Source organism: Sclerotinia sclerotiorum, genomic scaffold (genome assembly GCF_000146945.2).
Source record: "Sclerotinia sclerotiorum 1980 UF-70 scaffold_14 genomic scaffold, whole genome shotgun sequence".
NCBI lineage: Eukaryota > Fungi > Ascomycota > Leotiomycetes > Helotiales > Sclerotiniaceae > Sclerotinia > Sclerotinia sclerotiorum.
The window spans coordinates 1108693-1133401 of record NW_001820822.1 but is presented as its reverse complement, the minus strand read 5'-3'; the positions used below and the strand labels follow the sequence as shown (position 1 = coordinate 1133401).

General features: G+C 40.2%; 8 protein-coding genes and 10 non-coding genes across 18 annotated transcripts; 11 read left to right on the top strand and 7 right to left on the bottom strand.

Annotated features, from left to right (window-relative positions):
- Window positions 1-297: 297 nt before the first annotated feature.
- SS1G_10033 (predicted protein) lies at window positions 298-824 on the bottom strand (the record flags this gene model as incomplete). The annotated part of the gene is made up of 3 exons (XM_001589345.1): window positions 298-414; window positions 625-661; window positions 778-824. The coding sequence occupies 3 exons, from the start codon at window positions 822-824 to the stop codon at window positions 298-300; spliced, it is 201 nt and encodes a 66-aa protein (XP_001589395.1).
- Window positions 825-1374: 550 nt separating this feature from the next.
- Window positions 1375-1673, top strand: SS1G_10032 (predicted protein; the record flags this gene model as incomplete). Its single annotated transcript, XM_001589344.1, has 2 exons — window positions 1375-1471; window positions 1654-1673. 2 exons carry the CDS (start codon window positions 1375-1377, stop codon window positions 1671-1673), a joined length of 117 nt encoding a protein of 38 aa, XP_001589394.1.
- Window positions 1674-5023: 3350 nt separating this feature from the next.
- On the top strand, window positions 5024-5116 carry SS1G_14525. The gene has a single exon. It is a non-coding gene; the product is annotated as a tRNA-Val (tRNA).
- Window positions 5117-5515: 399 nt separating this feature from the next.
- On the top strand, window positions 5516-5615 carry SS1G_14549. Its single transcript has one exon. It is a non-coding gene; the product is annotated as a tRNA-Arg (tRNA).
- Window positions 5616-6167: 552 nt separating this feature from the next.
- SS1G_10031 (predicted protein) lies at window positions 6168-7443 on the bottom strand (the record flags this gene model as incomplete). Its single annotated transcript, XM_001589343.1, has 4 exons — window positions 6168-6271; window positions 6640-6685; window positions 6731-6814; window positions 7300-7443. 4 exons carry the CDS (start codon window positions 7441-7443, stop codon window positions 6168-6170), a joined length of 378 nt encoding a protein of 125 aa, XP_001589393.1.
- SS1G_14656 lies at window positions 6451-6551 on the top strand. Its single transcript has one exon. It is a non-coding gene; the product is annotated as a tRNA-Lys (tRNA).
- On the top strand, window positions 7118-7216 carry SS1G_14663. Its single transcript has one exon. It is a non-coding gene; the product is annotated as a tRNA-Glu (tRNA).
- Window positions 7444-7479: 36 nt separating the features above from the next.
- Window positions 7480-7566, bottom strand: SS1G_14578. Its single transcript has one exon. It is a non-coding gene; the product is annotated as a tRNA-Pro (tRNA).
- Window positions 7567-8068: 502 nt separating this feature from the next.
- SS1G_14647 lies at window positions 8069-8171 on the top strand. The gene has a single exon. It is a non-coding gene; the product is annotated as a tRNA-Pro (tRNA).
- Window positions 8172-9861: 1690 nt separating this feature from the next.
- SS1G_10029 (predicted protein) lies at window positions 9862-10154 on the top strand (the record flags this gene model as incomplete). The annotated part of the gene is made up of 2 exons (XM_001589342.1): window positions 9862-9912; window positions 10032-10154. The coding sequence occupies 2 exons, from the start codon at window positions 9862-9864 to the stop codon at window positions 10152-10154; spliced, it is 174 nt and encodes a 57-aa protein (XP_001589392.1).
- Window positions 10155-11872: 1718 nt separating this feature from the next.
- SS1G_14703 lies at window positions 11873-11971 on the bottom strand. Its single transcript has one exon. It is a non-coding gene; the product is annotated as a tRNA-Asn (tRNA).
- A 575-nt stretch (window positions 11972-12546) lies between these two features.
- On the bottom strand, window positions 12547-12618 carry SS1G_14565. The gene has a single exon. It is a non-coding gene; the product is annotated as a tRNA-Trp (tRNA).
- Window positions 12619-12876: 258 nt separating this feature from the next.
- SS1G_14670 lies at window positions 12877-12964 on the top strand. The gene has a single exon. It is a non-coding gene; the product is annotated as a tRNA-Cys (tRNA).
- Window positions 12965-14989: 2025 nt separating this feature from the next.
- On the top strand, window positions 14990-15248 carry SS1G_10026 (predicted protein; the record flags this gene model as incomplete). The annotated part of the gene is made up of 2 exons (XM_001589341.1): window positions 14990-15052; window positions 15093-15248. The coding sequence occupies 2 exons, from the start codon at window positions 14990-14992 to the stop codon at window positions 15246-15248; spliced, it is 219 nt and encodes a 72-aa protein (XP_001589391.1).
- A 519-nt stretch (window positions 15249-15767) lies between these two features.
- Window positions 15768-17970, bottom strand: SS1G_10025 (hypothetical protein; the record flags this gene model as incomplete). The annotated part of the gene is made up of 6 exons (XM_001589340.1): window positions 15768-16221; window positions 16277-16957; window positions 17012-17036; window positions 17134-17445; window positions 17500-17525; window positions 17582-17970. 6 exons carry the CDS (start codon window positions 17968-17970, stop codon window positions 15768-15770), a joined length of 1887 nt encoding a protein of 628 aa, XP_001589390.1.
- Window positions 17971-18643: 673 nt separating this feature from the next.
- Window positions 18644-20059, bottom strand: SS1G_10024 (hypothetical protein; the record flags this gene model as incomplete). The annotated part of the gene is made up of 3 exons (XM_001589339.1): window positions 18644-19846; window positions 19899-19958; window positions 20018-20059. 3 exons carry the CDS (start codon window positions 20057-20059, stop codon window positions 18644-18646), a joined length of 1305 nt encoding a protein of 434 aa, XP_001589389.1.
- Window positions 20060-20686: 627 nt separating this feature from the next.
- On the top strand, window positions 20687-22315 carry SS1G_10023 (hypothetical protein; the record flags this gene model as incomplete). The annotated part of the gene is made up of 2 exons (XM_001589338.1): window positions 20687-21200; window positions 21246-22315. The coding sequence occupies 2 exons, from the start codon at window positions 20687-20689 to the stop codon at window positions 22313-22315; spliced, it is 1584 nt and encodes a 527-aa protein (XP_001589388.1).
- Window positions 22316-22955: 640 nt separating this feature from the next.
- On the top strand, window positions 22956-23050 carry SS1G_14627. Its single transcript has one exon. It is a non-coding gene; the product is annotated as a tRNA-Lys (tRNA).
- The last annotated feature ends 1659 nt before the right edge of the window (window positions 23051-24709 follow it).

Sequence of the window (24709 nt, the reverse complement as noted above, 5' to 3'; positions counted from 1 at the left end):
CACGGACATTGAATTTTCGATACGGGGTTTTTCTTAGATCTTGCTCTTCAAAAATCTTCTTAATGTCTTCGATGCTCTCATGCTTCAAAGGTCAATGTTCTTTGCTTCTATCTGATGATGAGATGAAATGGATGATAACCCTAAAACTAATGATTATTGGGTCCTTAAACCTTTGATCTTTCAAATAGTGTTGACGATCAGCACAGAGCAATCCTGTGAAACTACCTTGCGGCGGTCGGCGACCGCTATATGAATGGGAAAGTAAATCATAAAATTTCCGATAAAGCAATGCATACTTCATGTCTTTCTCTCTGCCCATGTTGGACAATCTAGATCTTCTTGATGGCTCGAAATCCAATCATGTTGGCCTCTCCCGCGTCTCATCGATGCAACCGCTGCAGTAAATGCCGCGCACTGAGCCAATCATTATCAGTTATTACCCTTTTTTCCGTGTTTGTACCTTTTTCATCTTTTGTTCCTGACTAGCTCTGCTCAGTTTTATTTAATATGTACTAAGGGTTTGAGCAGGCCTAACAATGCCGTGTTTTGTGGGGCGTCTTGTGTATCCTATTCATTCCCTTCTGGGGTCACTGCACCCATGCAACTATCACTCTACCAACGCACAGTCCCTACTTTGTTCGAAGTACGCGGAAGTTTCATTCTAGAAAATTGATGTACTGAGCACTTAGATTCCCTTGAACAATGCTAGTTCCTCCAAAGGTACTTCCTTCTAAGTAGTGGCCACGGGTGGCCACGAATGGCCCTTGGGACCACAACCTTAAAGCTTGAGCCCTCAATTTTTTGACAGCATGAGCAACAGTCATTAGCTATCTCTATATCATCTCAAAAGTTTTATATCTTCACATGTAATATTGTGCCGAGACTTCTGCGATGAACTTTTTCGAATCTGAATACATCGGCAGACAGGGTGTCGACCTAGATTTTTCTGCAGGTCACTCTAGAGATCTAGTGGCACTGTGACTTATTGGAATAACTCATTTGCGAGTGGAGTTATCAAGTACAAGTGGGCAGCCTATGATGTCTATTATGTAGATTTCAGCAGCAGCCATCACATTCTCTTATTTACTGGACTCCCATGGAGGTTAAAAGGAGCACATCGTCCTGATATATACATTCGGTAAGTATGATATTGTCACAGTGCAGAATTAGCACTGTTACCTAACAGCTTTTGCTCTCACACTGTCTGTCTCCACGGCCCCTCCTGTGCTGCTCAGGCTTAAAGCTTCTTAAGTGTCGTTCGGGATATTATGGAGCAAAAGCTATCACAGCAAGCACAAAAGTAAGATTTTAATAATTCCTAACTATTTATCATTCTTAATTCTTCCTGTAGTCGTCACTTACTCAGCCGCCACGATGTCGATTAGTGGTACTTTGACCTGTGCTAAACCTGGAATCTACGGCATCAGTCAAGCACAAACTTGTCTCAAAAGCCCCAAGTATCCCATGACAGGTACAGACAGTCATCCAGGAGTCTTACCCATTGCCTGCATTTATGCTCTGCAGTTGCACTCTATATCCACGTTTCGTCGATAGTGAAAGGTCCTACCTTGACTATTGTAATGTCGGTGTCGGATTAAGAAGCCCTCTAGAAAGAATCATCAGCAACTGGGTTGCTAACTCGAGGAGTTTTAGGCTTGGCATTAGACATTTAGAGGGAACAGTTACAACTATTAAAGCTCGTTGCCGCCAATGTGTCCCATAATCTTCCCGTACTCCATCTGGATGACCGTTTAGACAGTTAGTCTGTGATTCTATTTAATTAAATAAATAAACTATTGAGGAATTACTGATAAGTCTAGTACCCCACTTCCCGGCCACCTTTTTACACCAAAAATCGTCATTTTCAACTATTAATAACTTTATAATTAATGAATATTTTTTGATAAATTTGAAGTATAGATTGATTATTGTTACATTGTAACATTATAAACTATTATCACGTGTTATAGGATCATATGAATAGTCTTGTGAGGGAGCGAGGGAGCGAAGGAGCGAGATTCGAATCTCGCTCCCCAGTTTCCATCGCTTCAATGTTGGAATACGAAGGTTTATATAATCAAGATGGATTCCCTTTGTATAAGGCTTTGTGTTCAAGATCAAGATCAATCATTTAGTATACTCTACTATTAGTTACGAATTGTATATCATTATTGTCATTACTTAAGTTCCTGCTTGACGCCTACTTATAAATTACCTCGAGAGCCTAGAGCACTTCCACGTGATCTAGACGGCAAACCTCGTAACAATTATATAATTATTAATAAATTCTGAAAATTTCAGATTTTTAGTACTTGATTTCATTGAAATCTAAAAGTTTAAACTTGTGACCAAAAGGGTGTTTATAGACCAGCAATTGTATTTAACTTAGAATCTACAGGTGAAGAGCACCTGTAGATGGGGATAGCTACTCTATATATACACAAATGAATAGCCTAGCCGCAATAGCTAGGCAAAAAGAAGTCATATTTATTCCTCCAATGATCTTACTTTACCGATAACCATTGATACCTAGTACTTGTCCGGATCTGATCCTCAGGTCACCTAAATCGCATACTAATCTCGAGTAATCGTATCATGTGTGGACATGGTTAATGTACCTGAGGTTTCTTATATAATAAAGGTGGGAGGAAAGCAGGGATTTCCGTCACAAAACTATTGAGTTTTTAATTTTTATCGGATTTATATATAAATTTAAAAAATTATTAAAATCTTAAATAACTTTTTGTTACAAGGTTTACTATTTAGATGTTATGAGGTTTGCCGTCTAGATCATGTGGAAGTGCTCTAGACTCTCGAGGTAATTTATAAGTAGGCGTTAAGCAGGGACTTAAGTAATGACAATAATGATATACAATTCGTAACTAATAGTAGAGTATACTAAATGATTGATCTTGAGCATGAATCTCTACACAAAGGAAATCCATCTTGATTATATAGACCTTCGTGTTCCGAAAGTCGATCGACTCTTGAAGGGCCGATCGATTCTCAGGGCCGATCGATTCCTACGAAGTCGGTCGGCTTTCGGATTAGGTGACACTAGTCACATGTTCATGTTAACTAATTGGTCACATGATGCGGGCTATGTTACGCCATCATAACAATCCTATACAAATTGAAAATCAAAATTTAAACCATTAATATCTCAATCAATAAAATCGTAAAAAATCTGAAATTTTCAGCATTTACTATTATATAAGTAATACTTTTATATTTAAATTTTCAAGATATTAGATTCACAAATAAGAAAGTTATAGAGATTGATTTTCGCTGTTTTTGGTATGAAAAGGTGGCCGAGAAGTGGGGTACTAGACTTATTGAAAGTCCGGATTAGATTACCTAACAATAAAAAGTTTACATTAATTATTGTTTAAACTTTTGGAGTGAATAATATTACAAATCTCTCTGTATCTCTTTACGGCAGTACTCAATGACTTTTAGCTCATCATCGATAACGGTGGTAACCTTTTCGCCCAGATGACTAGTACTTACAGCTCACCACAACATCTGCCGATGATGTCTTCTTTCTTTGCGTTGGCACTAATGCCTACTCTGGTTGGACATGTACTAATGCCAATTTGATTGCAAAATCGACTTGTCCATCACGCAATGTCCACAATTCATATGGTGAAAGAGAATACTACCTAGTCAGTGGAATTCTTATGCGCGAAGCGTGACTGACCTGGACTCTTTGCTCTCCCAGTTAGCACACCTGACGGAACTACCATTTTGGACAGTAATACGGTTGCAAGTTCCTACATGGCACAACTCTTCTATGATGGCGCCTCGGCACTGGAATATTCTGCTTGGGGCTCTGAAGGTTAAACGATTGTGAGTTAGATGCTAGATTCACACTCTCACGAGATGGGACGTAAAATCTGAACAATGACAGCTATTGATCATGAAACCTGTTCTAAATTTTGGAGGAATAGCACAGCGATATATGATAATTAAGGTTCTGTTGGCTATATGCTTCTATTGTGAACTTTCAGATTGATTGTCACTTTCAAAATATAAATATGTATATATTTTGGATGGTTACATTTGGTAGCATCCCACTTCTTTCCTCGACCTCGCTGGCCAGATGTTGCCCTGCCAAATAGGTTTGAGCACGGACCAACATGACACATTGACATCTCGACTCATTTCATCATTGATATATTATAATAATAAACACCTGGACATTGAAACATCATATTTCAATTGACTTCCTCACTTTTATTGATTCATTATGCCCAAACTTCTTATTATCGTATTCTTGTCATCATTACCTGCATGCTTGTATAGGTGCACTGGGCATTAATGATCTTAAGACGTGGCATTATCGTTTGTCGGTATTAATATTCTAGGTGACAACAACCAACACGTCGAATCTACTCATGTTACAGGAAGATTGGGATGATAGACCTCCGCAACAAGATACATAACTTAATTGTATGGTACTTCATCATGGCTTCCAATTTTCGTTCGATTAGCAAGCTGTACTACTACAATGCGGTCGTCAACAACAGGCGGATGGATGTTTCCGGGATTGAGCTCATTTCAAAGCGCATGGAATAGCGGCATTGTACTTTGATACAAGCTTCTTGATTGAGGGAGGAGAGAGGTATACAAGTGTCATGCCGTTTCTCGAAGCTTACCACTTCATCATGATCTATCTGTTCAGTTGCTCCTTAATGATGGCGATAACCCCACATCAAGCACTTTGGTGGGTCCCTGTCCATATCTTATCCACAAGAATGCCAAAACCAACTGGAAGCATACTGAATAAAAAGGGATCAATTTTGAGGGGGAAGTTGGTTCCAATACTCACAAGATCACACTGGATGTTTCTCACAATTCATAGTCGTCCTTTTTTCTCGTCCTGCCACATGCAAACGTATATTACTGGCAACTTGTGGAACTCGGATGGTCCACATAAACCATGAAATTTCCACTTTCCATCCCCACGCTTTAGCAAGTTCGATTATAATTTTTGATTAACACTTCTGTCAACATCAAAATAGGCCGGATGGTGTAGTTGGTTATCACGTGTCCTTAACAATCAACAGTTGTTAAAATACGGACAAGGTCCTGGGATCGTGCCCCAGTCTGGTCATATGTTTTGCATTTTTGTTGTTTTTTCCGCTATTTCAAGGTCGGTGGTCAGGGAGTGAGAGGGGATGCATTTTTTGTGTCAATTTTCGAAGATTGCAACTGATAGTGGGTCACTCGTGAATTATCCAAGGGATATCCTCCGATGTGTGCTTCATATCAAGATTTTGGGAATATTGTCGCCTAAGAATATAACTTGATAAATATACACAGGACAATTCCAAACCACATTGCGATCCTATCACTAAAGGATCAGAGCACTACAAATTTATGAATTTCAGTAATGAGTTCTTCGAGTTGAAGCCATCGAATGAATGCTTTTATGTCCCATGGGGGTGACAATGATCGAGAATGGCTATAAAATAAAATATTTGAGCTCGTCCCACAAGAAATTTATAAGATTTCCCTGCTGGCGCAATGGTAGCGCGCAAGACTTCTAAGTAGTATTTATATCTACACATGAATATATCTTGAGGCTGTAGGTTCGAGCCCTACGTAGGGAGTTACCCTGAGTATTATTGGTTCGAATCCAATCATGAAATCACCTTTTGCACATTTGTTACAGTTTTGTAGTTTTGTTGCTTTTCGCCAAAAGGAAGGGGCTTAATTGGAGCAATAAGGATACACATCTGGAATAACCACCATCTTTTGCAAGTAAATCCGGGGTCTAGTCTTCACACAAGTGGAAGGAATGTCGCATTAAAAGATTACCCTATACTCGCCATGGAGAAGCCCTAAATTTTCCGCGGTTACAACGTATAGTTGGGTGAATACAAAGTAGATTTTAAATTGAGCAGGCCAAAATAGTTATTATTTTTTTATCTCGAATACCTATCTCGAATATCTACATTGGCGAAGTCTCGCCCTTCATGCCACCATCAAGTGTCTGAAGCGTTGGTAACTTCACTGTGAACATCTTATCACATAACCGCTTGTGGAGCCGGATGACTTTAGTGAAAGACATACTGAATATACATCTGCTGCCAAAATCCCAAATACTTACCGTATGGTTTGGATGTTTTCTTTTTATTCTGGATAGTTAATGGACTTGTACTTCAGAATTTCAAGTGAAGATCCTCAAAGGAACTAAATTTACCCAATGCTGGCAAACCACAAATCATAGCAAACATCTCCAAGGGACTCCACTCCAAAATGATAGCTTTTGGGTGGTTAGTTAGGTTTTGTTTAAGTGGAAGACGGAGGTGCTTGCGAAAAAGTTGTTTCCGGCGCTAGTCAGAAATTTTTTTAGTTCCCCACCAAACAAAAGTTTAAATTAAATAAATCTTTAAACAGTCCGATTCCCTCCAACAAATAGAGCAAATAGCTCTACAACAGCCTGCCCGGCTAGCTCAATCGGTAGAGCGTGTGACTCTTACGATTCTAAATCTATGAGTTCTTCTGATATCACAAGGTTGCGGGTTCGACCCCCGCGTTGGGCTCAATTCCCTTCATTCACTTAATTCTTTTGCTTTTTTTTTTTTTGGCCTACTTTCAATAGGATACATATATATATACATCCACACATACATATCTCACTCAGCTTGTGATTTGGAATAGAAGCCTTGTTTGTCTCCTTTTCTTTGGAGTATTTGTTTTATGTTTTATGTCAATTACTTACTCCTTGATCAATAATCACTTCGTCATTTTTGATACCTTTATCACTTGAAGCTAGATGCGAGCCATTGATTGTTAAAAAATAAATCTATACAAGTTTTTTTAAGATGCCTTGATAAATCAGTGATTGCACAAGACATTGCTAATTTATTTTACTATACTTGACTTTTAACATCTGAAATGCTCGGGATGATTTACGGATATACTTACTTTACTTACTTACCATCCTTGCAAAGATTGATTATTACATTAGTTCGGAGACCCACAGCTCTAAAAAGATGGATGGAACCCACAACTGTTTGAACAGGAACTTCTGGAAGTGATCATAGCGTCGTCTTTAAGCTACTTATACATCCAAAAGAGCCTCTCATTTATCGAATACAATAACATATCCGGCATGGTGTAGTGGCTAGCATTTCCGCCTCTCATGCGAAGCCTCACAGTTTCGATCAAGTCGCGGGAGACCGGGGTTCAATTCCCCGTACCGGAAATATCATTTTGTCATTTCGATGTATGAGTTTTGCTATTTTTTGAGGCCTCCAAAGAAATTGTAAAAGTACAGTTTCTATCTACTAGATCCTGATTCCTTTCGAAGTAGAAAGATTTGCTCCCAGTTTTTGTCCACTTGCCAAGTTTCCATGACGGAAAAGTTTTCCAGGCGAGAGTTATGGCGCAAAATATGCTCGTACACAAGTGGGGTGGGTGAGTGACGGCCATAGCGTATCTCGCATGCAAAAAGAAGAATTTTGATCAGGGCCTAATCCGGGATTGAACCGGAGACCTCTTACAATTTGGACTGGACAACCCAAAGCAAGAATTCTACCACTGAACTATCAGGCCTGTTTTATACTGCCTCCATAAATCTTTGGGTATATAATTCCGGCCTTCAATGAAAGTATTTGCATGGAGTGGAGACTATTTCGTGAGAACTTTGAAGTCATAGCTTGAAACAAGTCTAACCTTCTAGTGCAGAGTTCAATTTTCACGTTGATTATCCCCTACTTATATCTCTACCGCATCCTTCTTCTATGTACATGTCACCTGGAAGCCCTTGGATATAGGAAGAGAGTGTTCATGCAGGATGTGAGGAAGTTAAAAGTATCAATCTATGGTAGATGCTAAAGTCTAGATTTGCAGATGATTTATGGCATCAGACGATTACATCATGGACCAAAGATATCCTAGAGTACACCAACAGAGTTTGCCTTGGGTACGTCAATGACACCTTCGTCCTTCAAATCACGTTCAAAGATTTGATTAACTCTCTAGTTGTATGGATTTCTGACACATTTGTGGATGAGAATATATAATGAAACGTGCATCAGACTCAACACACTAAACGGGTGTTGTGGTTTAGTGGTATAATTCTTGCTTAGGGATCTATCAGTTGCCGTCAATTGATTCTCTCATGTAAGAGGTCCCCGGTTCAATCCCGGGCAACGCCCATTCAGTTTCCTTTTGCAATTTTTGCAGACCTTGGGTAAGGAGAAACTGGGTTGGGGCAAGTAAGGTGGATGGATCGAGGTATGGAGAATTATCCCTGCGCAGTCAGCTGTTGTTGACCTCCTGGGATCTTGGCAGCATATGCATATATATTGCATGATGCATATAAGGAGCAAACAAAACTCAACTTTTAATTCATTCTTTCCTTTTTGGTATACTGTTTGTTTGCTTTCAATATTTTGATTTCAAAGCACTTTAATTCCGAAGGCTGAATACCTAACCTTATTCCCTCATTTTTGAATATATACTCGCAGCTTAACTGCTTAGCTAGAAAATCAATCAATTCAATCTGATGCTCTTTCTGGTCTCAAGAAACCCAATAGCTGTAGATGAAATGGGTTTTAGTTATGTAGAAATTATGTGAGATGTGAATGTTTGGAAAGGTGCTATTTCTTAATTCTTGATGCTACCTCTCTGTGAAATCTGGTGGTCCTCCCTAACACTTTTGAGTTCATTCATCTTTTGAAGTTCTGATGTCGGAGAACAAGAGAACTGGATGCAGCTACTTCCACCTACGTGTCCAACTAACGATACGGAAATACAGCTTGCTATGACCACCGAGCCCGTAATGGGAATGACTCCAAGCATTCTTATAAGGCCGGTATCAGGTTCAAAGCGGATCAATCTTGTTCAGTTGAAACACTCTTTAATCAGTACCATTCGGTGTTTCAATAATTAGATCCACGACATCCCTAGGCGAAAGACATGGTGGACAGAAATACGAAGTAACATCAGGACGATCATTGATCTGAAGTCTACTTGCAGGACATAATACCTACAAGACACTTACATCAATGATAGCATCTGACAATGGACTTGAAGCAAATGAGGCGTGTGCTGGCATTTCCTTTTGTTTCTGGGCCCTCAAATTTGCCGTCATCTGTAAGCATACGGAAGTTCAGGAGCAATCCGGAGCAATCCGGAGTGAGAAATGAGCACACACGGGGTTCGATGTGTGAAATTACCTTTTCGAAGGGATCTCGGATCAAGTATCTTATTGTGTGTAGTAAAATTCTTCTTTTGGCTAGTTCTATGAGCTCGGCGGAGAGCTTGTCCTCTGAGCATTGAATCCACTGAGGTTTGAGAAGGCATACGCTTGAACCAGCGATGATATCGAGGCTAATATAAACTCATAAGTATAGAGCTCTGTCAGTTTCATAAGAAACGACTTACCCTGCGTCACCATATATGGAAGGCACAAACCTAAGCTGGACCAATCATAAGGGTTGAATATATGTAGAGTCTCTTTTTCCCTTTGGGGCATACGTCTATCTGCACGTTAATCCTCGTGTATTGGACCTTTTTATTTTTAAGCATCATTAGACAAATCAGGAGATGGAATGTGGATGAGAAACAGTAGGGCAATGGGTATATATGCGCGAATTGTATGAGGTCCATTACTGAAAGTTTGAATGGAGAATGGAGAATAACATGATAAATGCGTATCTCTGGCTGAAGGGAATTGGGAGCGTGGCTCATGTGTTTTCTTTTTGTGTCAAATCCCGAGATATATTCATTACTCATGCCATTATCTGAGATGGGTGTCAGATACTCATTCATTCATATATTATTGAAGCACTTTTGAATATTTAATTATCTAATGATATTATGATTTCTGTAGCGACCACAGTAATGGTGTTTGGCGACAATTATCATACTTCAATGCTCGGACATCATTCCAAGGTCTGTACACTCATCAATAACGAATTTTTGTATCATGTTAAGTTGTAGATCAGCCCAGCTCGGAATCTGAGTGCTTCAATTTCTCAAATGATAACTTAATTTTACAAAACTGGTGGTAGGTAGGGGTAATTAGTATATATGTATGTATGAACGAATGCCTTTTAGAAAGAAAGTTAAAGAGCGATATTGCAGAACCTCAGATTTGGGTCGACTCAGAAACTCGACGTAAGGTCGTTCTTTGAGTGGGAGAGATGTACAGATCTGTGAGAAGCTTTTTAATTAGATGACTTCGTTTCTTTCCGGATGGCCACTAGCTATAAATTCGAAGTAGACTGGGACATTCGATTTTATATGAAGAACAAGGTAAATAAGTTTCACGCATGAGAGTACAACTTGATTGAATAGGATCGAGTGATTTTTGACGAAGAAAGAATTTTTGTTGGTATAATTAAGCATATTTTGGGATATTTTCTGACCCGATACCGACATTCGTTCTTATTAATCTGTAATTATGGGGATAAGTATATTTTGAAATATTTACAGAACAAATATGGACATTCAAAGAGCTTTCTCCCGAACTGCAATATCTCTCACTGAGCTATAGGCATGAAGAGTTCCTACACCAGATCTCAGGGACCAAGCCAGAACTACATCCGAGAGGCCAACCTGAGGGTCTTCAAATAAATTGATTGAAATCAAGAGGTTGGTCTTGAATTTGACCGCGTTTCACTCTGATTGAACTTGGAAGATATCTTGGGCATCCCTCCTGAAAATAAATATGTTTTCTTCTACAGATTCATTGCTCAACAGGTTTGAAACACCTCAATTATCTGCTAAAATATTGTTGAATGGATTTAAATTATTTAGGAATATCTGTTATTATTGTCAATAGACGATCGAGTCCCTGTTAGAAAACGATGCTCTGACAGCCTATTATTCCGAGATCATTCAAAAACGCATGCAGACATATGGTGATATTTATAGCATAGCTACTTTAATATACCGGTTCCTAAATTGTGTTTCAGCACAGATTGATGTGAATTTCTTTGCAGTGAAGATATGACTATATCACAACAGTATTAAAAGCAAAATGAGCAAATGTTACCACTGGTATATCATGACTATATCAAAGACGAGCCTTACTCAAATTCTTGAAGTCTCATCAGATGAAACCCATAATTATTGATTAGCTCTTCCTGGAATTCATACCTACTTGGTTCTGAACTCGTCAACCACGAATTATCAATTGGTATATTTATTGCCTTTGAAATTCTTTGTTTAATACTAATGCTTAAAATTTTGAAATGCTTTAATTCCGCAACCCTTTGGGCAATAACAGATGTCTTCATCCACTTCAATTGTGATTCTCACTATATTGATGACTTTTTCCCTTCAGGGCTCTTACGAGATAACGAAACGGCCCTAAGTCTTTGGGCACCAACAGAAAATAACATCAAATACGTGGTCTTCCACTTGATCTGATTCACTTGATCCGAAATGTGACTTGATCCCTATATTTACCCGCTATCCGCCGACTAGGCGTTTGAATGATGTGTAAAAGCCAGACGCTATTAGTCTACCGGCAACAACATAGACACGAAGAAGTTCATATCCCGTCTTCCCATGATCATGACATCCTCGATTCAATCATCTCCCATCAAATCGTTTAATATATTCACCTCTTATCTTTTTCGAATGTGCAAAGTACTTCCCGTCACGTCAAGCCACCTAACATGACATTTTTATTTCCATTCGGATGCCTCTTACTACCTACCTAACTATTTTCTAGCCCTCGAGGTTCGCAGAATCTGAGAATGCAAATGCAGGAATCCCCTATTACGTGGGGGTCAAAATACTATGTATGGACGTTCCATCTATCTAACCTTATTGGTCGAGTTTCACTTCCTCGACACTTGCAAAAATGAACCAAAATTCAACACAACAAAAACAAAAATCAGATCTCCCTCGGGTGGGCTCGAACCACCAACCTCTCGATAAGTCCGAGTTTGAATTTCTTCAAGTAACAGTCGAACGCGCTAGCCAATTGCGCCACGAGGGATATTTGATGGTTATATCAGCTTGAATTCGAAATTATATTCTCAACCTTCTAATCCATTCCTCGAATTTACTTGATTAAATGCAAAAAATGGTGGGGGACAATACGATCCAAGATGACACATTGGCTGGCATTCTAGGAAAAGTTTCAATTGTGGGGTTAAGGGTCGTTTAACCCCAGCTCGTCTCGGCTAACCCCTTCATTCACCCACTTAGTTGTGATGGTTCTACTCCGTAAATCTAAATGGACAATTCGACAAGTTGACAGTAATCTTTCTGACTTTCTACAGTTTGATGGTGATTTTGAATTATTATACTGTTATACTCGAGTAGACACGGGTACTTTAGAATTTTTAGTGAATTAGCCAGGAGAAACTATAACGATAAACCAAAAGGTAGCCTCGTATATGTGTGCAGCACCTAATTAGACCACCAAGTACCATACCCACCAACCCACCAAGAAGAAACCCTCATCCCTCATTCCTCAAACCCCCAAAACACAATTCACACTGTCCTCCGAGAGCAGCCCTCCAGACTTCCAAACCTACAAAAGTGTAAACTAATGATTAACGGAGGTATTGAACCACACCCGATTTGAACGGATAACCTTTCGATCTGGAGTCGAACGCGCTACCGTTGCGCCAGCGGTCCTTCATCACATGATATATGAGGTACACCTATTATCATCAGACTTATTTCCTTTCCTTGCTCTCTTACATCCAACTCCACATCAATTTCCATTATCAACACAAACCTCAAATCTCAAAGCTCCAAACTCCACTCCGCTCCACTCCCCACTCCTCACCTGAGTCATCTCCCACCTCATCAAGTAAGTCTAGTATATAATGCCAAATTTGCTTTCGGACAACATAACAAGAACAATCATAGCTTCCTTACTTCATTAGAATCGCTTCCTTAGCTCAGTGGTAGAGCGGACGATTGCAGTAGTTTCTTAGCTACTATCGTCAGGTCAGTCGTTCGAACCGGCTAGGGAGCTTCAATTTCTCCATGATTCCATTTTTGCTTTTGGTTGATGGTTATTTGTCCTCAGCGTTAAATTTTGGATGTAGGATTGATAGACTTTTGGGTTGTGCATGTATATTGTAAGTCTAGTATCCTACTTTTATACCATCCCCCTGTCACGAATCACGGTTTAGGTTATGGTAGTATTATAGATGTCGGTGATTTAGCTGCCGAATACAGGGGGAATGTGATTCAACCGCGGTTTACGGGAGGGTTCCTTATCGATAAGGAACCTAGGAATCCTAGGACAAGTGTCCTAGGACTCAGGATGGGCTAGGATAATATTTGTCCTAGAATAGAATGTCCTAGGATGATAATTGTCCCAGGACAATTATCCTAGCCCATCCTGAGTCCTAGGATTAGTATCCTGAGGCAAGTAGGGATCACGTGATGGAGCCCTGAGGAGCCAGGAAGCTCCTAGAGGCTCCCTTTATTTGTTCAGTATATAGTTAGAATAAGTTTCATAAAGAATAGGAGCTTCGTGCTCAACTTAGTTATCAATTAGTTTACCTACATTCTACTTGATCTAGTAACGACTTCACTTCCAAGTGAATACCAGTGATAAAGCCTTAACCCATAACTACCAACCGACGAACCTAAGGCAGCCGCTGCCTCCAGTAGAGTATCGTTACACCCCCTTTTTCGGTCATCTCCTTTCTGGATCACCCTTTTACATCGAAAACCATCAGTTTCACTATTAATTAATAACTTTGTAATAAAATAAATACAACTTAATGAAATTTCAATTATAGATTTATTGTATAATTATTAACAGATTTTATAAATTTTGGATTTTTAATGATTTTATTGATTGAGATTTTCAAAAGATTATATCTATAAATTAATGTTACGAGGTTTGCCGTCTAGATCACGTGGAAGTGCTCTAGGATCTCGAGGTGGTTTATAACTAGGCGTCAAGCAGGGACTTAATGTTACGAGGTTTGCCGTCTAGATCACGTGGAAGTGCTCTAGGCTCTCGAAGTAGGTTTATAACTAGGTGTGACCAAAAGGGTGTTTATAGACCAGCAATTGTATTTAACTTAGAATCTACAGGTGAAGAGCACCTGTAGATGGGGATAGCTACTCTATATATACACAAATGAATAGCCTAGCCGCAATAGCTAGGCAAAAAGAAGTCATATTTATTCCTCCAATGATCTTACTTTACCGATAACCATTGATACCTAGTACTTGTCCGGATCTGATCCTCAGGTCACCTAAATCACATACTAATCTCGAGTAATCGTATCATGTGTGGACATGGTTAATGTACCTGAGGTTTCTTATATAATAAAGGTGGGAGGAAAGCAGGGATTTCCGTCACACTAGGCGTCAAGCAGGGACTTGAAGTAATGACAATAATGATATGCAATTCGTAACTAATAGTAGAGTATACTAAATGATTGATCTTGAGCACGAAGCTCTATACAAAAGAAATCCATCTTGATTATATAGTCCTTCGTGCCTATGGTTAACTAGGAATCGTCGTTCCTGGGAACGAGCGTTCCTGGTTGTTCCTAGGAACGTTCGTTCCTCACCGTTCCATCACATGTTTTATGGTCATGTGACATACTAATCGTTTTGGACGTAACACTTAAGTAATGACAATAATGATATGCAATTCGTAACTAATAGTAGAGTATACTAAATAATTGATCTTGAGCACGAATCTCTACACAAAGGAAATCCATCTTGATTATATAGACCTTCGTGCCTATAGCTAGTCAGGACCGCCAGCGCTCCTCAGCGGTCTGTAACGTGACTTAAGGTCACGTTACCATAAATTAGTCATGTGATGCGGCGTTTGATGATAGCCGTAGTAACAATTAACAAGTTATAAATATTAATTTTTATTATTTTTGATAAGAAAAAGTAGTCTGGATTAAAAATAATCTAAAAAAAGATTACTAGATTTATAAATCATTTATAGTTTTTAGAGGTCAAAAAGATTTAAAAGATTTAAAAGATATCTCGCTTTCAACGGCACTCCGCTTCCCCGATGAATTTCAGTAATAATGCATTAATTACCATCTTCTTTGTCAATTCAGATTCTGGAGAAAATGTAAGATCTTATAAACACCCATCTAAGCTCTCAATAGCAGTCAATATTCCCATTAGAAATTTATAATCTTGCAAAGAGTTATCTTACGTACAACCTGGAGATACGATTACCTACTAAGAAGGCTTCAGATAATACCATTCCAGCGTTCCATCATACACCATCAGCATTAAATGTCACACTCAAGAATACTGGGTAAAGTATCTTGTATTAGAAAATACTAAGCTAAGGAGAAAAGAAGAAGGAAAACAAGAGTAGAGAGTTTTCCTATGATTAAATACAAACGGGGCATGCCACGTGACCCGGAGGTGTGAGGCGTCACATTAAACATCTCGCACTTTTCAAAATACCAGCCATATCACCCCTTGACGCCCAAACTCAATATACAATCGATAACTCACTACGCAGGAATAAAAGTAAGATTACCAGTCATATATGGAATTTCGTCAGACTATCTATTTAACTCTACCACTCTTACAGCATTTCAACAAGCAACAAAGGAAAGAGATTTATTTTACAACAGTCCTTCAAATATCCATCCATCTAACCCCAACGCCTTGCAAAAGAAAGACACAAGAAAATTTGGGCTACCCTCGTCCATACACCCAATCTTCTCCAAAAACGCCATGCAATGCTACCCGCAAATTCGAATATCATCTCAATCCAATGACTTTCACCATTATCTTACAATCACCATTCACACGTACCATTAACTTTCTTACTGCAAATCCCTCAACTTCTTTGTCGCATAAGCCGCTCCAATAGTACTGATTGCCCCGATGAACAAACAAACACTGATAGCATTTGGACCCTCCGTTCCGTGATGTTCCCCTTCCTTTGCGTTTTGAGCTAATTCTGGACTTTTCCCTGGTTCCAATATACTGAAAACAATCATACTAATGAAAGTTCCTATAAATTGCGGAATTGTAGTGTAAATATTTAGAATCCCAAAGTAGATTCCGGAAAGTTCGCCAGTGGATGCAACATCTTCCTTTTCTCCGGAGGCGCCATGTTCGAGACGGAGTAAAGATGGTGATGGGAGAGAGGTGGGTGACTCAAGCTCGATATCACGTTCGGTGGTGGAGAGACGACTATAGGAGGGTAATCCACTCATTTTGTTTACTTCGACACCAAGAAATGCATACGGTGCCCAAGATGCGACAGACCATGGTCTAGGAGCTATTAGTTGATGAAAGGAAGTAAATGTCAAGAACGCAAAAAACTTACAATCCACAAAACGCAATTAATGACGTCGCAAATCGAAACGAGGACGCAAAAGGTGCTAAGAACATAGCTGATGAGAACATCAAATGTCCAACAAACCAAGCTCCAAGAAGATCTGGCTTATGTTTGTTGTAAGCCTGAACAAATCGAGCAATGCTTGCTGGTGGTCGCTGAGTGAAATTATCTTCATCCGGCGACTTTATCAAAAGAGGTAAAAGGAATGATCCGAAAGATGAAACGAAAGAGAATACAACAAGAGACATGCTTCCAATTCTTCCAATATCACCCAAAGCATCTTTAGACTCTTTGATCTCATGTGGAGCATCATATCTGAAGTATGTTTCGCCAACAAATGTGGTACCATAAAATAGGAACGGAAACCATCCAATCCAACTCCAAAATTGACACCATAAGATAGCCTGTATTTTGGGCGGAACTGACATTGTTGTTCTATATATTTGTCGGGTGATCTTGAATAGTCCAGCTTGACTGTCAGAGTCTTTGCTAGATATTAAGACACGTTCCGTCACGGCCCAGGATGTGACACCCACGCAAAATATAAGTGCAAATGCCGCAATAAGAATGAGTTTCTTGAATTGAGTATCACCCATCGAAGGACCAAACCAAGCGACAAGATCAACTGTACCAATAGCATACCCGACCAAGTGTCCCAGGGCAGCCATTCTGCTGGCTGAAAAGTGTCAATGTTTGGATAGCTAAAAATAAGAACAAACTCACCCCATGATGATCCCGCTTGTTGTTTCTGTATAGGTAATGTATCTACGATTAGACTTCGGCAACTCCATTGAACTATTCTTCGTTAACATTTGCACCACAACCAAATTAAAATATCAACTCACCAGCATTGATAGCGAAGTCAACGGCATAAATCGCCAACACGGCCAAAAGTATGGTACAGCTCTTATTAAAATCCCCTTCTTCAACAAAATGCGATACGATTTCCTTTGTCCATCCTAGAACCAACAAGCATAATGCGACAAGGATAGAAGCCCCCACCATATATGGCCTCCTTCTACCCCATTTTGAGCGCGATCGATCTGCCATTGCCCCCACAAGCGGTGCCATAATCAATCCAGATAAAGGTCCCGCAACCCATACTAAAGAAGTCTTCGATTTCGTAAGACCCAGTGAAAGTAAATATGGTGTGCAATCTATCAGGTCAATCTGTCAGCATTCCCCATCAGCTGTAGCAGCATTCGACTTACAGGTCATTTCAATGCCCCAAGTAAATCTGCATAATTAATTAGTCAATGCAATTGTTCTCCATTCCTTTCAGAGAAAACCTACTGCAATCCAACCAAAGAAAACGTCAACAATGCCATGCGCATCTGCTCCGTACTCCCCTTAATTGCTGGTTGCCCACTCCATGAAGCCATATCCGCTTTACTTTCAAAGTACCCCTCGAAATCAAGATCCCCTCCTCTAAGAACCCCTTCACCACTCTCACCCAGAACCTCTACCACACGAGTACGAACCCTATTTTTCGAGCGTCCTCGTCGTTCCTCGAATTCGAATTCTTCAGTATGATGTTGTCTCTCGTCAAAGATACCGGTAAAAGTTTTGGTAGCTGTGTCCCCTCTCTTGAAGTAGATGCGCTTCTGCTTCTCTTCTACCTCTTTCTTGTCGAAATGCGAATGCGAATCTGCCGCATCATCATCAATATTTGTGATTGTCATTTTTGTTTATATGCAGGTGCGCATACGGATCGAGTACAGAATAAGAAATTCGTCTCGTATACCAGTTGGTAAAGTACACTTGTATATGTTTCCTTCGTACACGTATATAGAATTGCTTTTCATGAGGAAAGGGATGAGGAATTCAATGAACTTACTGAGCGATTTTGGAATTGGAAAGGTCTCACATACCACTTCCGTATTTGCTTTTTCTGAGATACTTCAATCGTAACATTCGGATAGAAAACAGAGTGAAAATGTGCAGTGTAAGTTGTAACAGAAATGGAAGGTGCAAAGGGGGTAAATAGAAGTTAATTTTAATACCAATTATATCTTACACATAAGGTTCCGCGTACTCAGCCTTCTCTACAAGGGTAATTTCCATAAACGATGAATACGCAAGTACATGTAATAACCGCTCGGAACATCTTTGAGCAACATGAGTTTCATCAACAGTGGATTTCAATGTTGCTATGCGCCAATGTTCCGTTCCAATATTCCAATCATGAGTACCTACTCAGGTATGGAGAGTGTAGAAGGCTACATCCGGGGTAGATAGTGGGAATTGATGCATATTTTTGATTGGGTATCTTGCGGACGAAGCTAGAGCCTAACCTACGTGAGCTAGCAGCAATGAACAAGGCTGACACTTTTACACTTCTAACTATTTATAAATTTATAACTTAGACATCTTATCTTCAAGATCTTTCACCCAGCCTTCTACAACTTTCATATTTCCTCCAATGGCTGTCTCTCCTCGTTTGATTGCTTCCTCAACTTTCTCTAAGCCCTCTTGCCATTTCTTGATATCGTTTGTCATTTCGGCTTGTTTTTGCTCCACTCTGTCCAAGTTCTCACTGGCTGTAGCCGCATCTGCATGGATAACTCGTAATGATCGCAGTCTGTCCAGTAAGGATGGTAGAAGAGGCGCGATGTTTTCGATGGTAGGCAAAGTCCCATAAAGCGCATTTATCTTCGAAATTTGTTCCGCGTCTTCTCCGTCCTCAGGTGCAACTTCCCCTCCAGCTGATCTTAACGATTCTTGTGCAGCTTTGGCCGACTTTCGAGATTCCTCGAGCTTTTCTGCTTCTTGTGTCAATGTTCGTACTCTTCGGCTTATGCTGTCAAGAGATGATGGCGTAGACTCGGTAAGGATTGAGACCTGTCTTTCGAGAATATCGAGAGTTGGTAGAACGGCTATTGAGTTACTAGTAGAGTCCATAGTCGAGTTGAGTCCAAGAACCTTCTCTAGAAGTGCCAATCGTGCATCGAAATCTGCCGCTTTAGCCAAAGCATGACTCTGTTGGTATGTAGGTGCATACGTAACAGTATATGTAGAGGGTTCTCCCGTCCCCTGTGAAGTTTGTGGTGGCCCATTTGCCTTGATACCCGTTCCTAAATCTTTCGCCAATCTTGCTCCAGCACTTGTAAATTGGTCCCCTTGATTTGCGGATATTCCATCCAATAATTTACTTAACGAAGCAATATCATCTCCATCAATTGACTCTCCGTATTCTTCCGTGTCCTTCTTCTCTAGATTTCTCTTTTCATATTCTTCTTTGACTTCCTCAATTTCACGTCTTAACCTTGCAAGCTTTCTTTCCAAGCTTTCCCCATCCTCATCATCACTAAAGTCGCCAAATTCTTCGGTTCCGTCTTGTCTTTTCCTCTGTCTTCTCGAAGAAGCTTTATATGATTTCCTTTTTGCTGCGACTCTGTCTGAAAAGTCTACATCGCGTGCATCTATCTGTGCAGGGGAGAAATGCGAACGGGCTTCGTCGGGGTGTAATCGCGAACGGGAAATCCCTCCCAACTCCTCGTCATCCTCATCGAAGTCGTCATACGAAGAAGACGTTGATTGGGAACGAGCTCTGCCAGTCTAAAAAATGTTAGGGTGAATCAGGGGCAGGGTTTAATTTGAAGTAACTTACAGGAGCTGTTGAATTGTCCTCTGTTAACTCAGGGGTTTCGTAAATATCTGGTGCTGAATCCTTGAATATTTTGGTCAGATGTTGAAACTCTTATAAGGACCTTGGCACAGGAAACATACCAAATCTGGCAACTCCGCATATTTTTTATTGAGGGCAGCCATCTTTGAAATTTTTGTCTGTATATTTTCGACGGAGTATTGAGGCAAGTCCCAAACATTTGGTGCAATCAATAATAAGGTTAGGACCACTTATCAATTGACCGGGCTGACAACAAGTCCCGCATAAACAGGGTAAACAGGGTAAACAGGGATATCAAGCTTGGGCCATTTCTACATTAGAGCTTGTAAAGACTCCTGTGATAGCGCCCGCACAACCTTATCGAGCGTATCATAGCATCATGTTTAGCTGTAGAAATATATGGCACAAAGGTTATTTATTATAGATAATTTCAATTATTTCCTACAATATACAATCAATTGAATTTATGTTTTGAAGAACTAAAGCAAAATGGAAATACAACTTTTACTTTTACTTTCACTTGTTGCATCTGGATAGCGAATGTCTTTCCCCTAAATCCACGTTATCCATCTCATCTCAAAGACCCTTACTTTACTTTACCATACGATACCATACCACGACTGGTGGACGCGATCTTCGAGATGCAGCCCACAAAATTGGATCTTGATGACAGTAGGAAAGCACAACCGCGGCGTGCTGGGCTTACTAGAAATTATCGTCATAGTCTCTTGCAATCAATCAATCCACCAAGGAAGGAAGAACGCCTCGAAATGCCAACTGAGGCAGGAAGCAAGAACCGTGAAAACAATGCTGGAACTTCTGGCGACGTCAACGACAAATTGCGGAAGCGAGAACATAAAGGGTCGAACAAGGAGAATGAACCAGGGCTACCGGCTTCTTCTACCATGAAGAATACAGATCCAATTGAGATTGAGGATGAGGGCATTTCTAGACTTCCAGATGATTCGGATGATGGTGCGAGGTATATCGTCGACTCTTCCGATGAGGATTCCCCATCGAAAATCAGCGCAGATATGACAAAGACATCATTTGGATCAAAAAATCAAAAATCAAGTCAAGTCACCACTGCATCCCCTGTTCTCGATGGAAAATCCACAAGCACAAAGCCGTCCGAGTCAAATTCCACTAAGGGTGTCAAGAGGAAGAAGGGAGAAAACGACTTCTCGCATAATAAAGATGTGGATATATTCGGCAACATGCAGAGTAGCAGTAAAAAGCGTAAATCATATATACAAACGCACAAAGAGCACAAACCTCCCAAACGTATGTCAATTACACCATTGAATTGCATAAACTAACGGTAAATAGCTGGTGCCAACAATTTTACGGGGAAAAGGGCCGGACCTAAGAAGGCCACCAAGTATGGGAGGAAGGCATCACCGGTAAAAGTTTTCAAAAATTATGGAAGTAGTTCTCCAAGTCTGGCCAGCGATGATGGGAAGCGAAAACTACAAGACTATACAATAGATTCCCCCACGAAAATACAAAGTCCAGCCAGAGGTGGTCTTGTTGTCCCGGATTTCAGTGATGATGATTTCTCTGATCTAGATTTATCCAGCAAGTCAAAGCCGTCAAATTCCACACTTCCATCAAGAAAATCAAAAAAACTTCAACTATACGATGATGCTATATTGGATGGAGCGGAAGAACTGGCGAAGAAAGTAAACCCGGACGCCTTATTTGGCATCACTAATCTTGGGAGGGAAGATAGTTCAGACCTTGACGATCACACAGGACCTCGTTGTCCCATGTGTAACGAAGCTGTGGCTGCTGAAGATTTGGAAGCCTTTGGCGAGATGAATACTCGAAAGCAAGAGAAATTCTGTTTATCTCATCAACGAAAGAGCGCGCGATCAAATTGGAAGGTTAAGGGTTACCCCGATATTGATTGGACAACTTTAGATTCTCGAATTGCCAACCATCATGCATTCATCAAGAGGTTAATTAGTGGTGCATCTTGTCATTCTCGAGACAAATTGGATGAGAAGATCAGAACTGGGAAAGATCGAAATTTAATGAAAACCACTACGAATCTCACGCCAGGTTATTATGGTTCTCGAGGTTTACGCCTCATGTCGGAAAATATTATGCACAAGTTCACGCCAAAATTAAAGGAGAGAGCACCTATCGACCGTCTTATTTCAGCAAGAGGTCCGACGGCATTTGTGGAATCGGTTATCGTACCCGAACTTACAGTTTTATTGATCAAGGAAGATATGAAAGTTGATGAGGAAGAAGCCAGGGAAATTCTAAAGGAGAGTTGCGAGATAGGAGATCTGGTCAATGAGGAGATCAAAGATGTTGTAAAGCTAAAGCCTAAGGAGAAGAGGTATATTAACGACAGTGATGATGATGACGACGATGATTTTAACTTTTAGCTGCTACAATATCGCGCCGATTTTGGCTACCACTTGCTTGCAGAGCTTATGGAATTGTATAACCACTCGAGTTGACTATCTACTTTCCATGATGTGTTGATCATATCATTGTAGAAAGATGAGTTGTATTGGTACTGCTATGGGAGATACATTTGGCTTGGATTTATTGATGGAGTGAGGAAGATGAAGAAAAGAGCATACGGTAGCATTTAGCTTGTGCGCTATACCAGTACAGAGTACAATATACATATATACATACCTATTTAAAGCATCAATTTCAAAATTCATGCCAAATATGCCACCAGACTAAACTACTCGAGTACCACTGACGCCCCAGAGCATAGGAAAGTCTCTAGCTCATCGTCGGTAGTACTTCCAGTGAAGTGCACCCAGTGGCAGGGTCAACTTCGGAATTCGGATATCTGCATGACTCTCCTAACCTAACCAGCCAGTCAGCACCACCAGCCAACTCCAAGTCCGTACAACCTAGTATGTACTCCATTGACACCCAGACCCACAACCCACCATGAAAATTTTTCTCTTACCCCCCACCTTATCTTTAGTAATTAATGAAACAAAATAAGCACTCCTCCACAACAAATAGAGCAAACAGCTCTTTCTATGTGAAATATAATAGCCTGCCCGGCTAGCTCAATCGGTAGAGCGTGTGACTCTTATGATTGTAAAATCTGATGGTCTATCACAAGGTTGCGGGTTCGACCCCCGCGTTGGGCTCAATTCCCTTCATTGAATTTTTGCTTTTGGATGGTTTTTTCGTGAGTTTTATTTTTTATTTTTTATGGGGGTGAGTTGGGAGGGATTTAGATGGTTTTTTTGATGGGATTTTTGCGGGGGTGTGGTTTTGGATGTGGTTTGTTTTCTGAAGTGTATTTTTGATGTGGTCTGTCTGGTTTCGAGAGATGAAGGTGATGGCGGCGACGATGCTTGGAGCGGAGGTGTGAGTTTGATTTTTGAGGGAATGGGAAGATCTACTTACTTACTGTAAGTAAGTAAGTATTTTATGAATAGCCCTGGCTTGAAGAGTTAGACTCAGTTAATTACCATTTTTCGGAATTCCTCTTTTTATATGTGGTCTGTCTTTTTTGGGGGTAGTGTTACGAGGTTTGCCGTCTAGATCATGTGGAAGTGCTCTAGGCTCTCGAGGTGGTTTATAACTAGGCGTCAAGCAGGGACTTAAGTAATGATAATAATGCAATTCGTAACTAATAGTAGAGTATACTAAATGATTGATCTTGATCTTGAGCACGAAGCTCTATACAAAGGAAATCCATCTTGATTATATAGACCTTCATGCCGTATGTCCCACCGTTCCCCTCGATTTAAATCGGTGGGACGAGTGGTACCACGTGACCTCTTGTTTAGTCATGTGATACGGGTTTTAGTCGTAGCTGAATACCGTTCGTAACAGGTAGCAGGCGCTGTGTAGCTATAGGAAATGGATGTTGCGTTGATGATAGTTCTCAATCGATTCGGAATTCTACAAGAACTTTTCCAGCTTAATTAAGCTCGTGAGGGATATATTCTCTATGTAGGGTTCAGCAAAGTTGCTACCCATCATCATTATATATATGAATACTCATTGCTTTAGTTGTGGGATATAGGACTGAGTGCTCATCACATATATATATGTTAAGTCTAGTACTGTTACGTTGTAACATTATAAACTATTATCACGTGTTATAGGATCACAAGAATAGTCTTGTGAGGGAGTGAGGGAGCGAGGGAGCGAAGGAGCGAGATTCGAATCTCGCTCCCCAGCTCCATCGCTCCAATGTTGGAATACGAAGATCTATATAATCAAGATGGATTCCCTTTGTATAGAGCTTCGTGCTCAAGATCAAGATCAATCATTTAGTATACTTTACTATTAGTTACGAATTGCATTATTATCATTACTTAAGTCCCTGCTTGACACCTAGTTATAAACTACCTCGAGAGCCTAGAGCACTTCCACGTGATCTAGACGGCAAACCTCGTAACATTTTGTTATTTTTGGTGAGGAAAGTGGCCCATATTAGGGGGTGGCCCAGAAGTAGGGTACTGTCACGAACCACGACTATTATTATACAATAAAACCAAGTATTAGGGTTTGGGCCGCTGTTTCCCGCGGTCCCCTTATCGATAAGGAATCCTAGGACAAGTGTCCTAGGATAAAATGTATCCTAGGATAATAACAACCCTAGGATAAACGATTAGGCAACCACATAGGTATGAGGACAAGTGTCCTAGGATAATAATTGTCCCAGGATTAGTGTCCTGAGGCAAGTAGGGATCATATGATGAAGCCTCTAGAAACATAGGCTCCTCAAGGCTCCAGGAAAAGATTCATTATATAATCAGAATAGTTTCATAGTTTAGGAGCTTCGTGCTCAA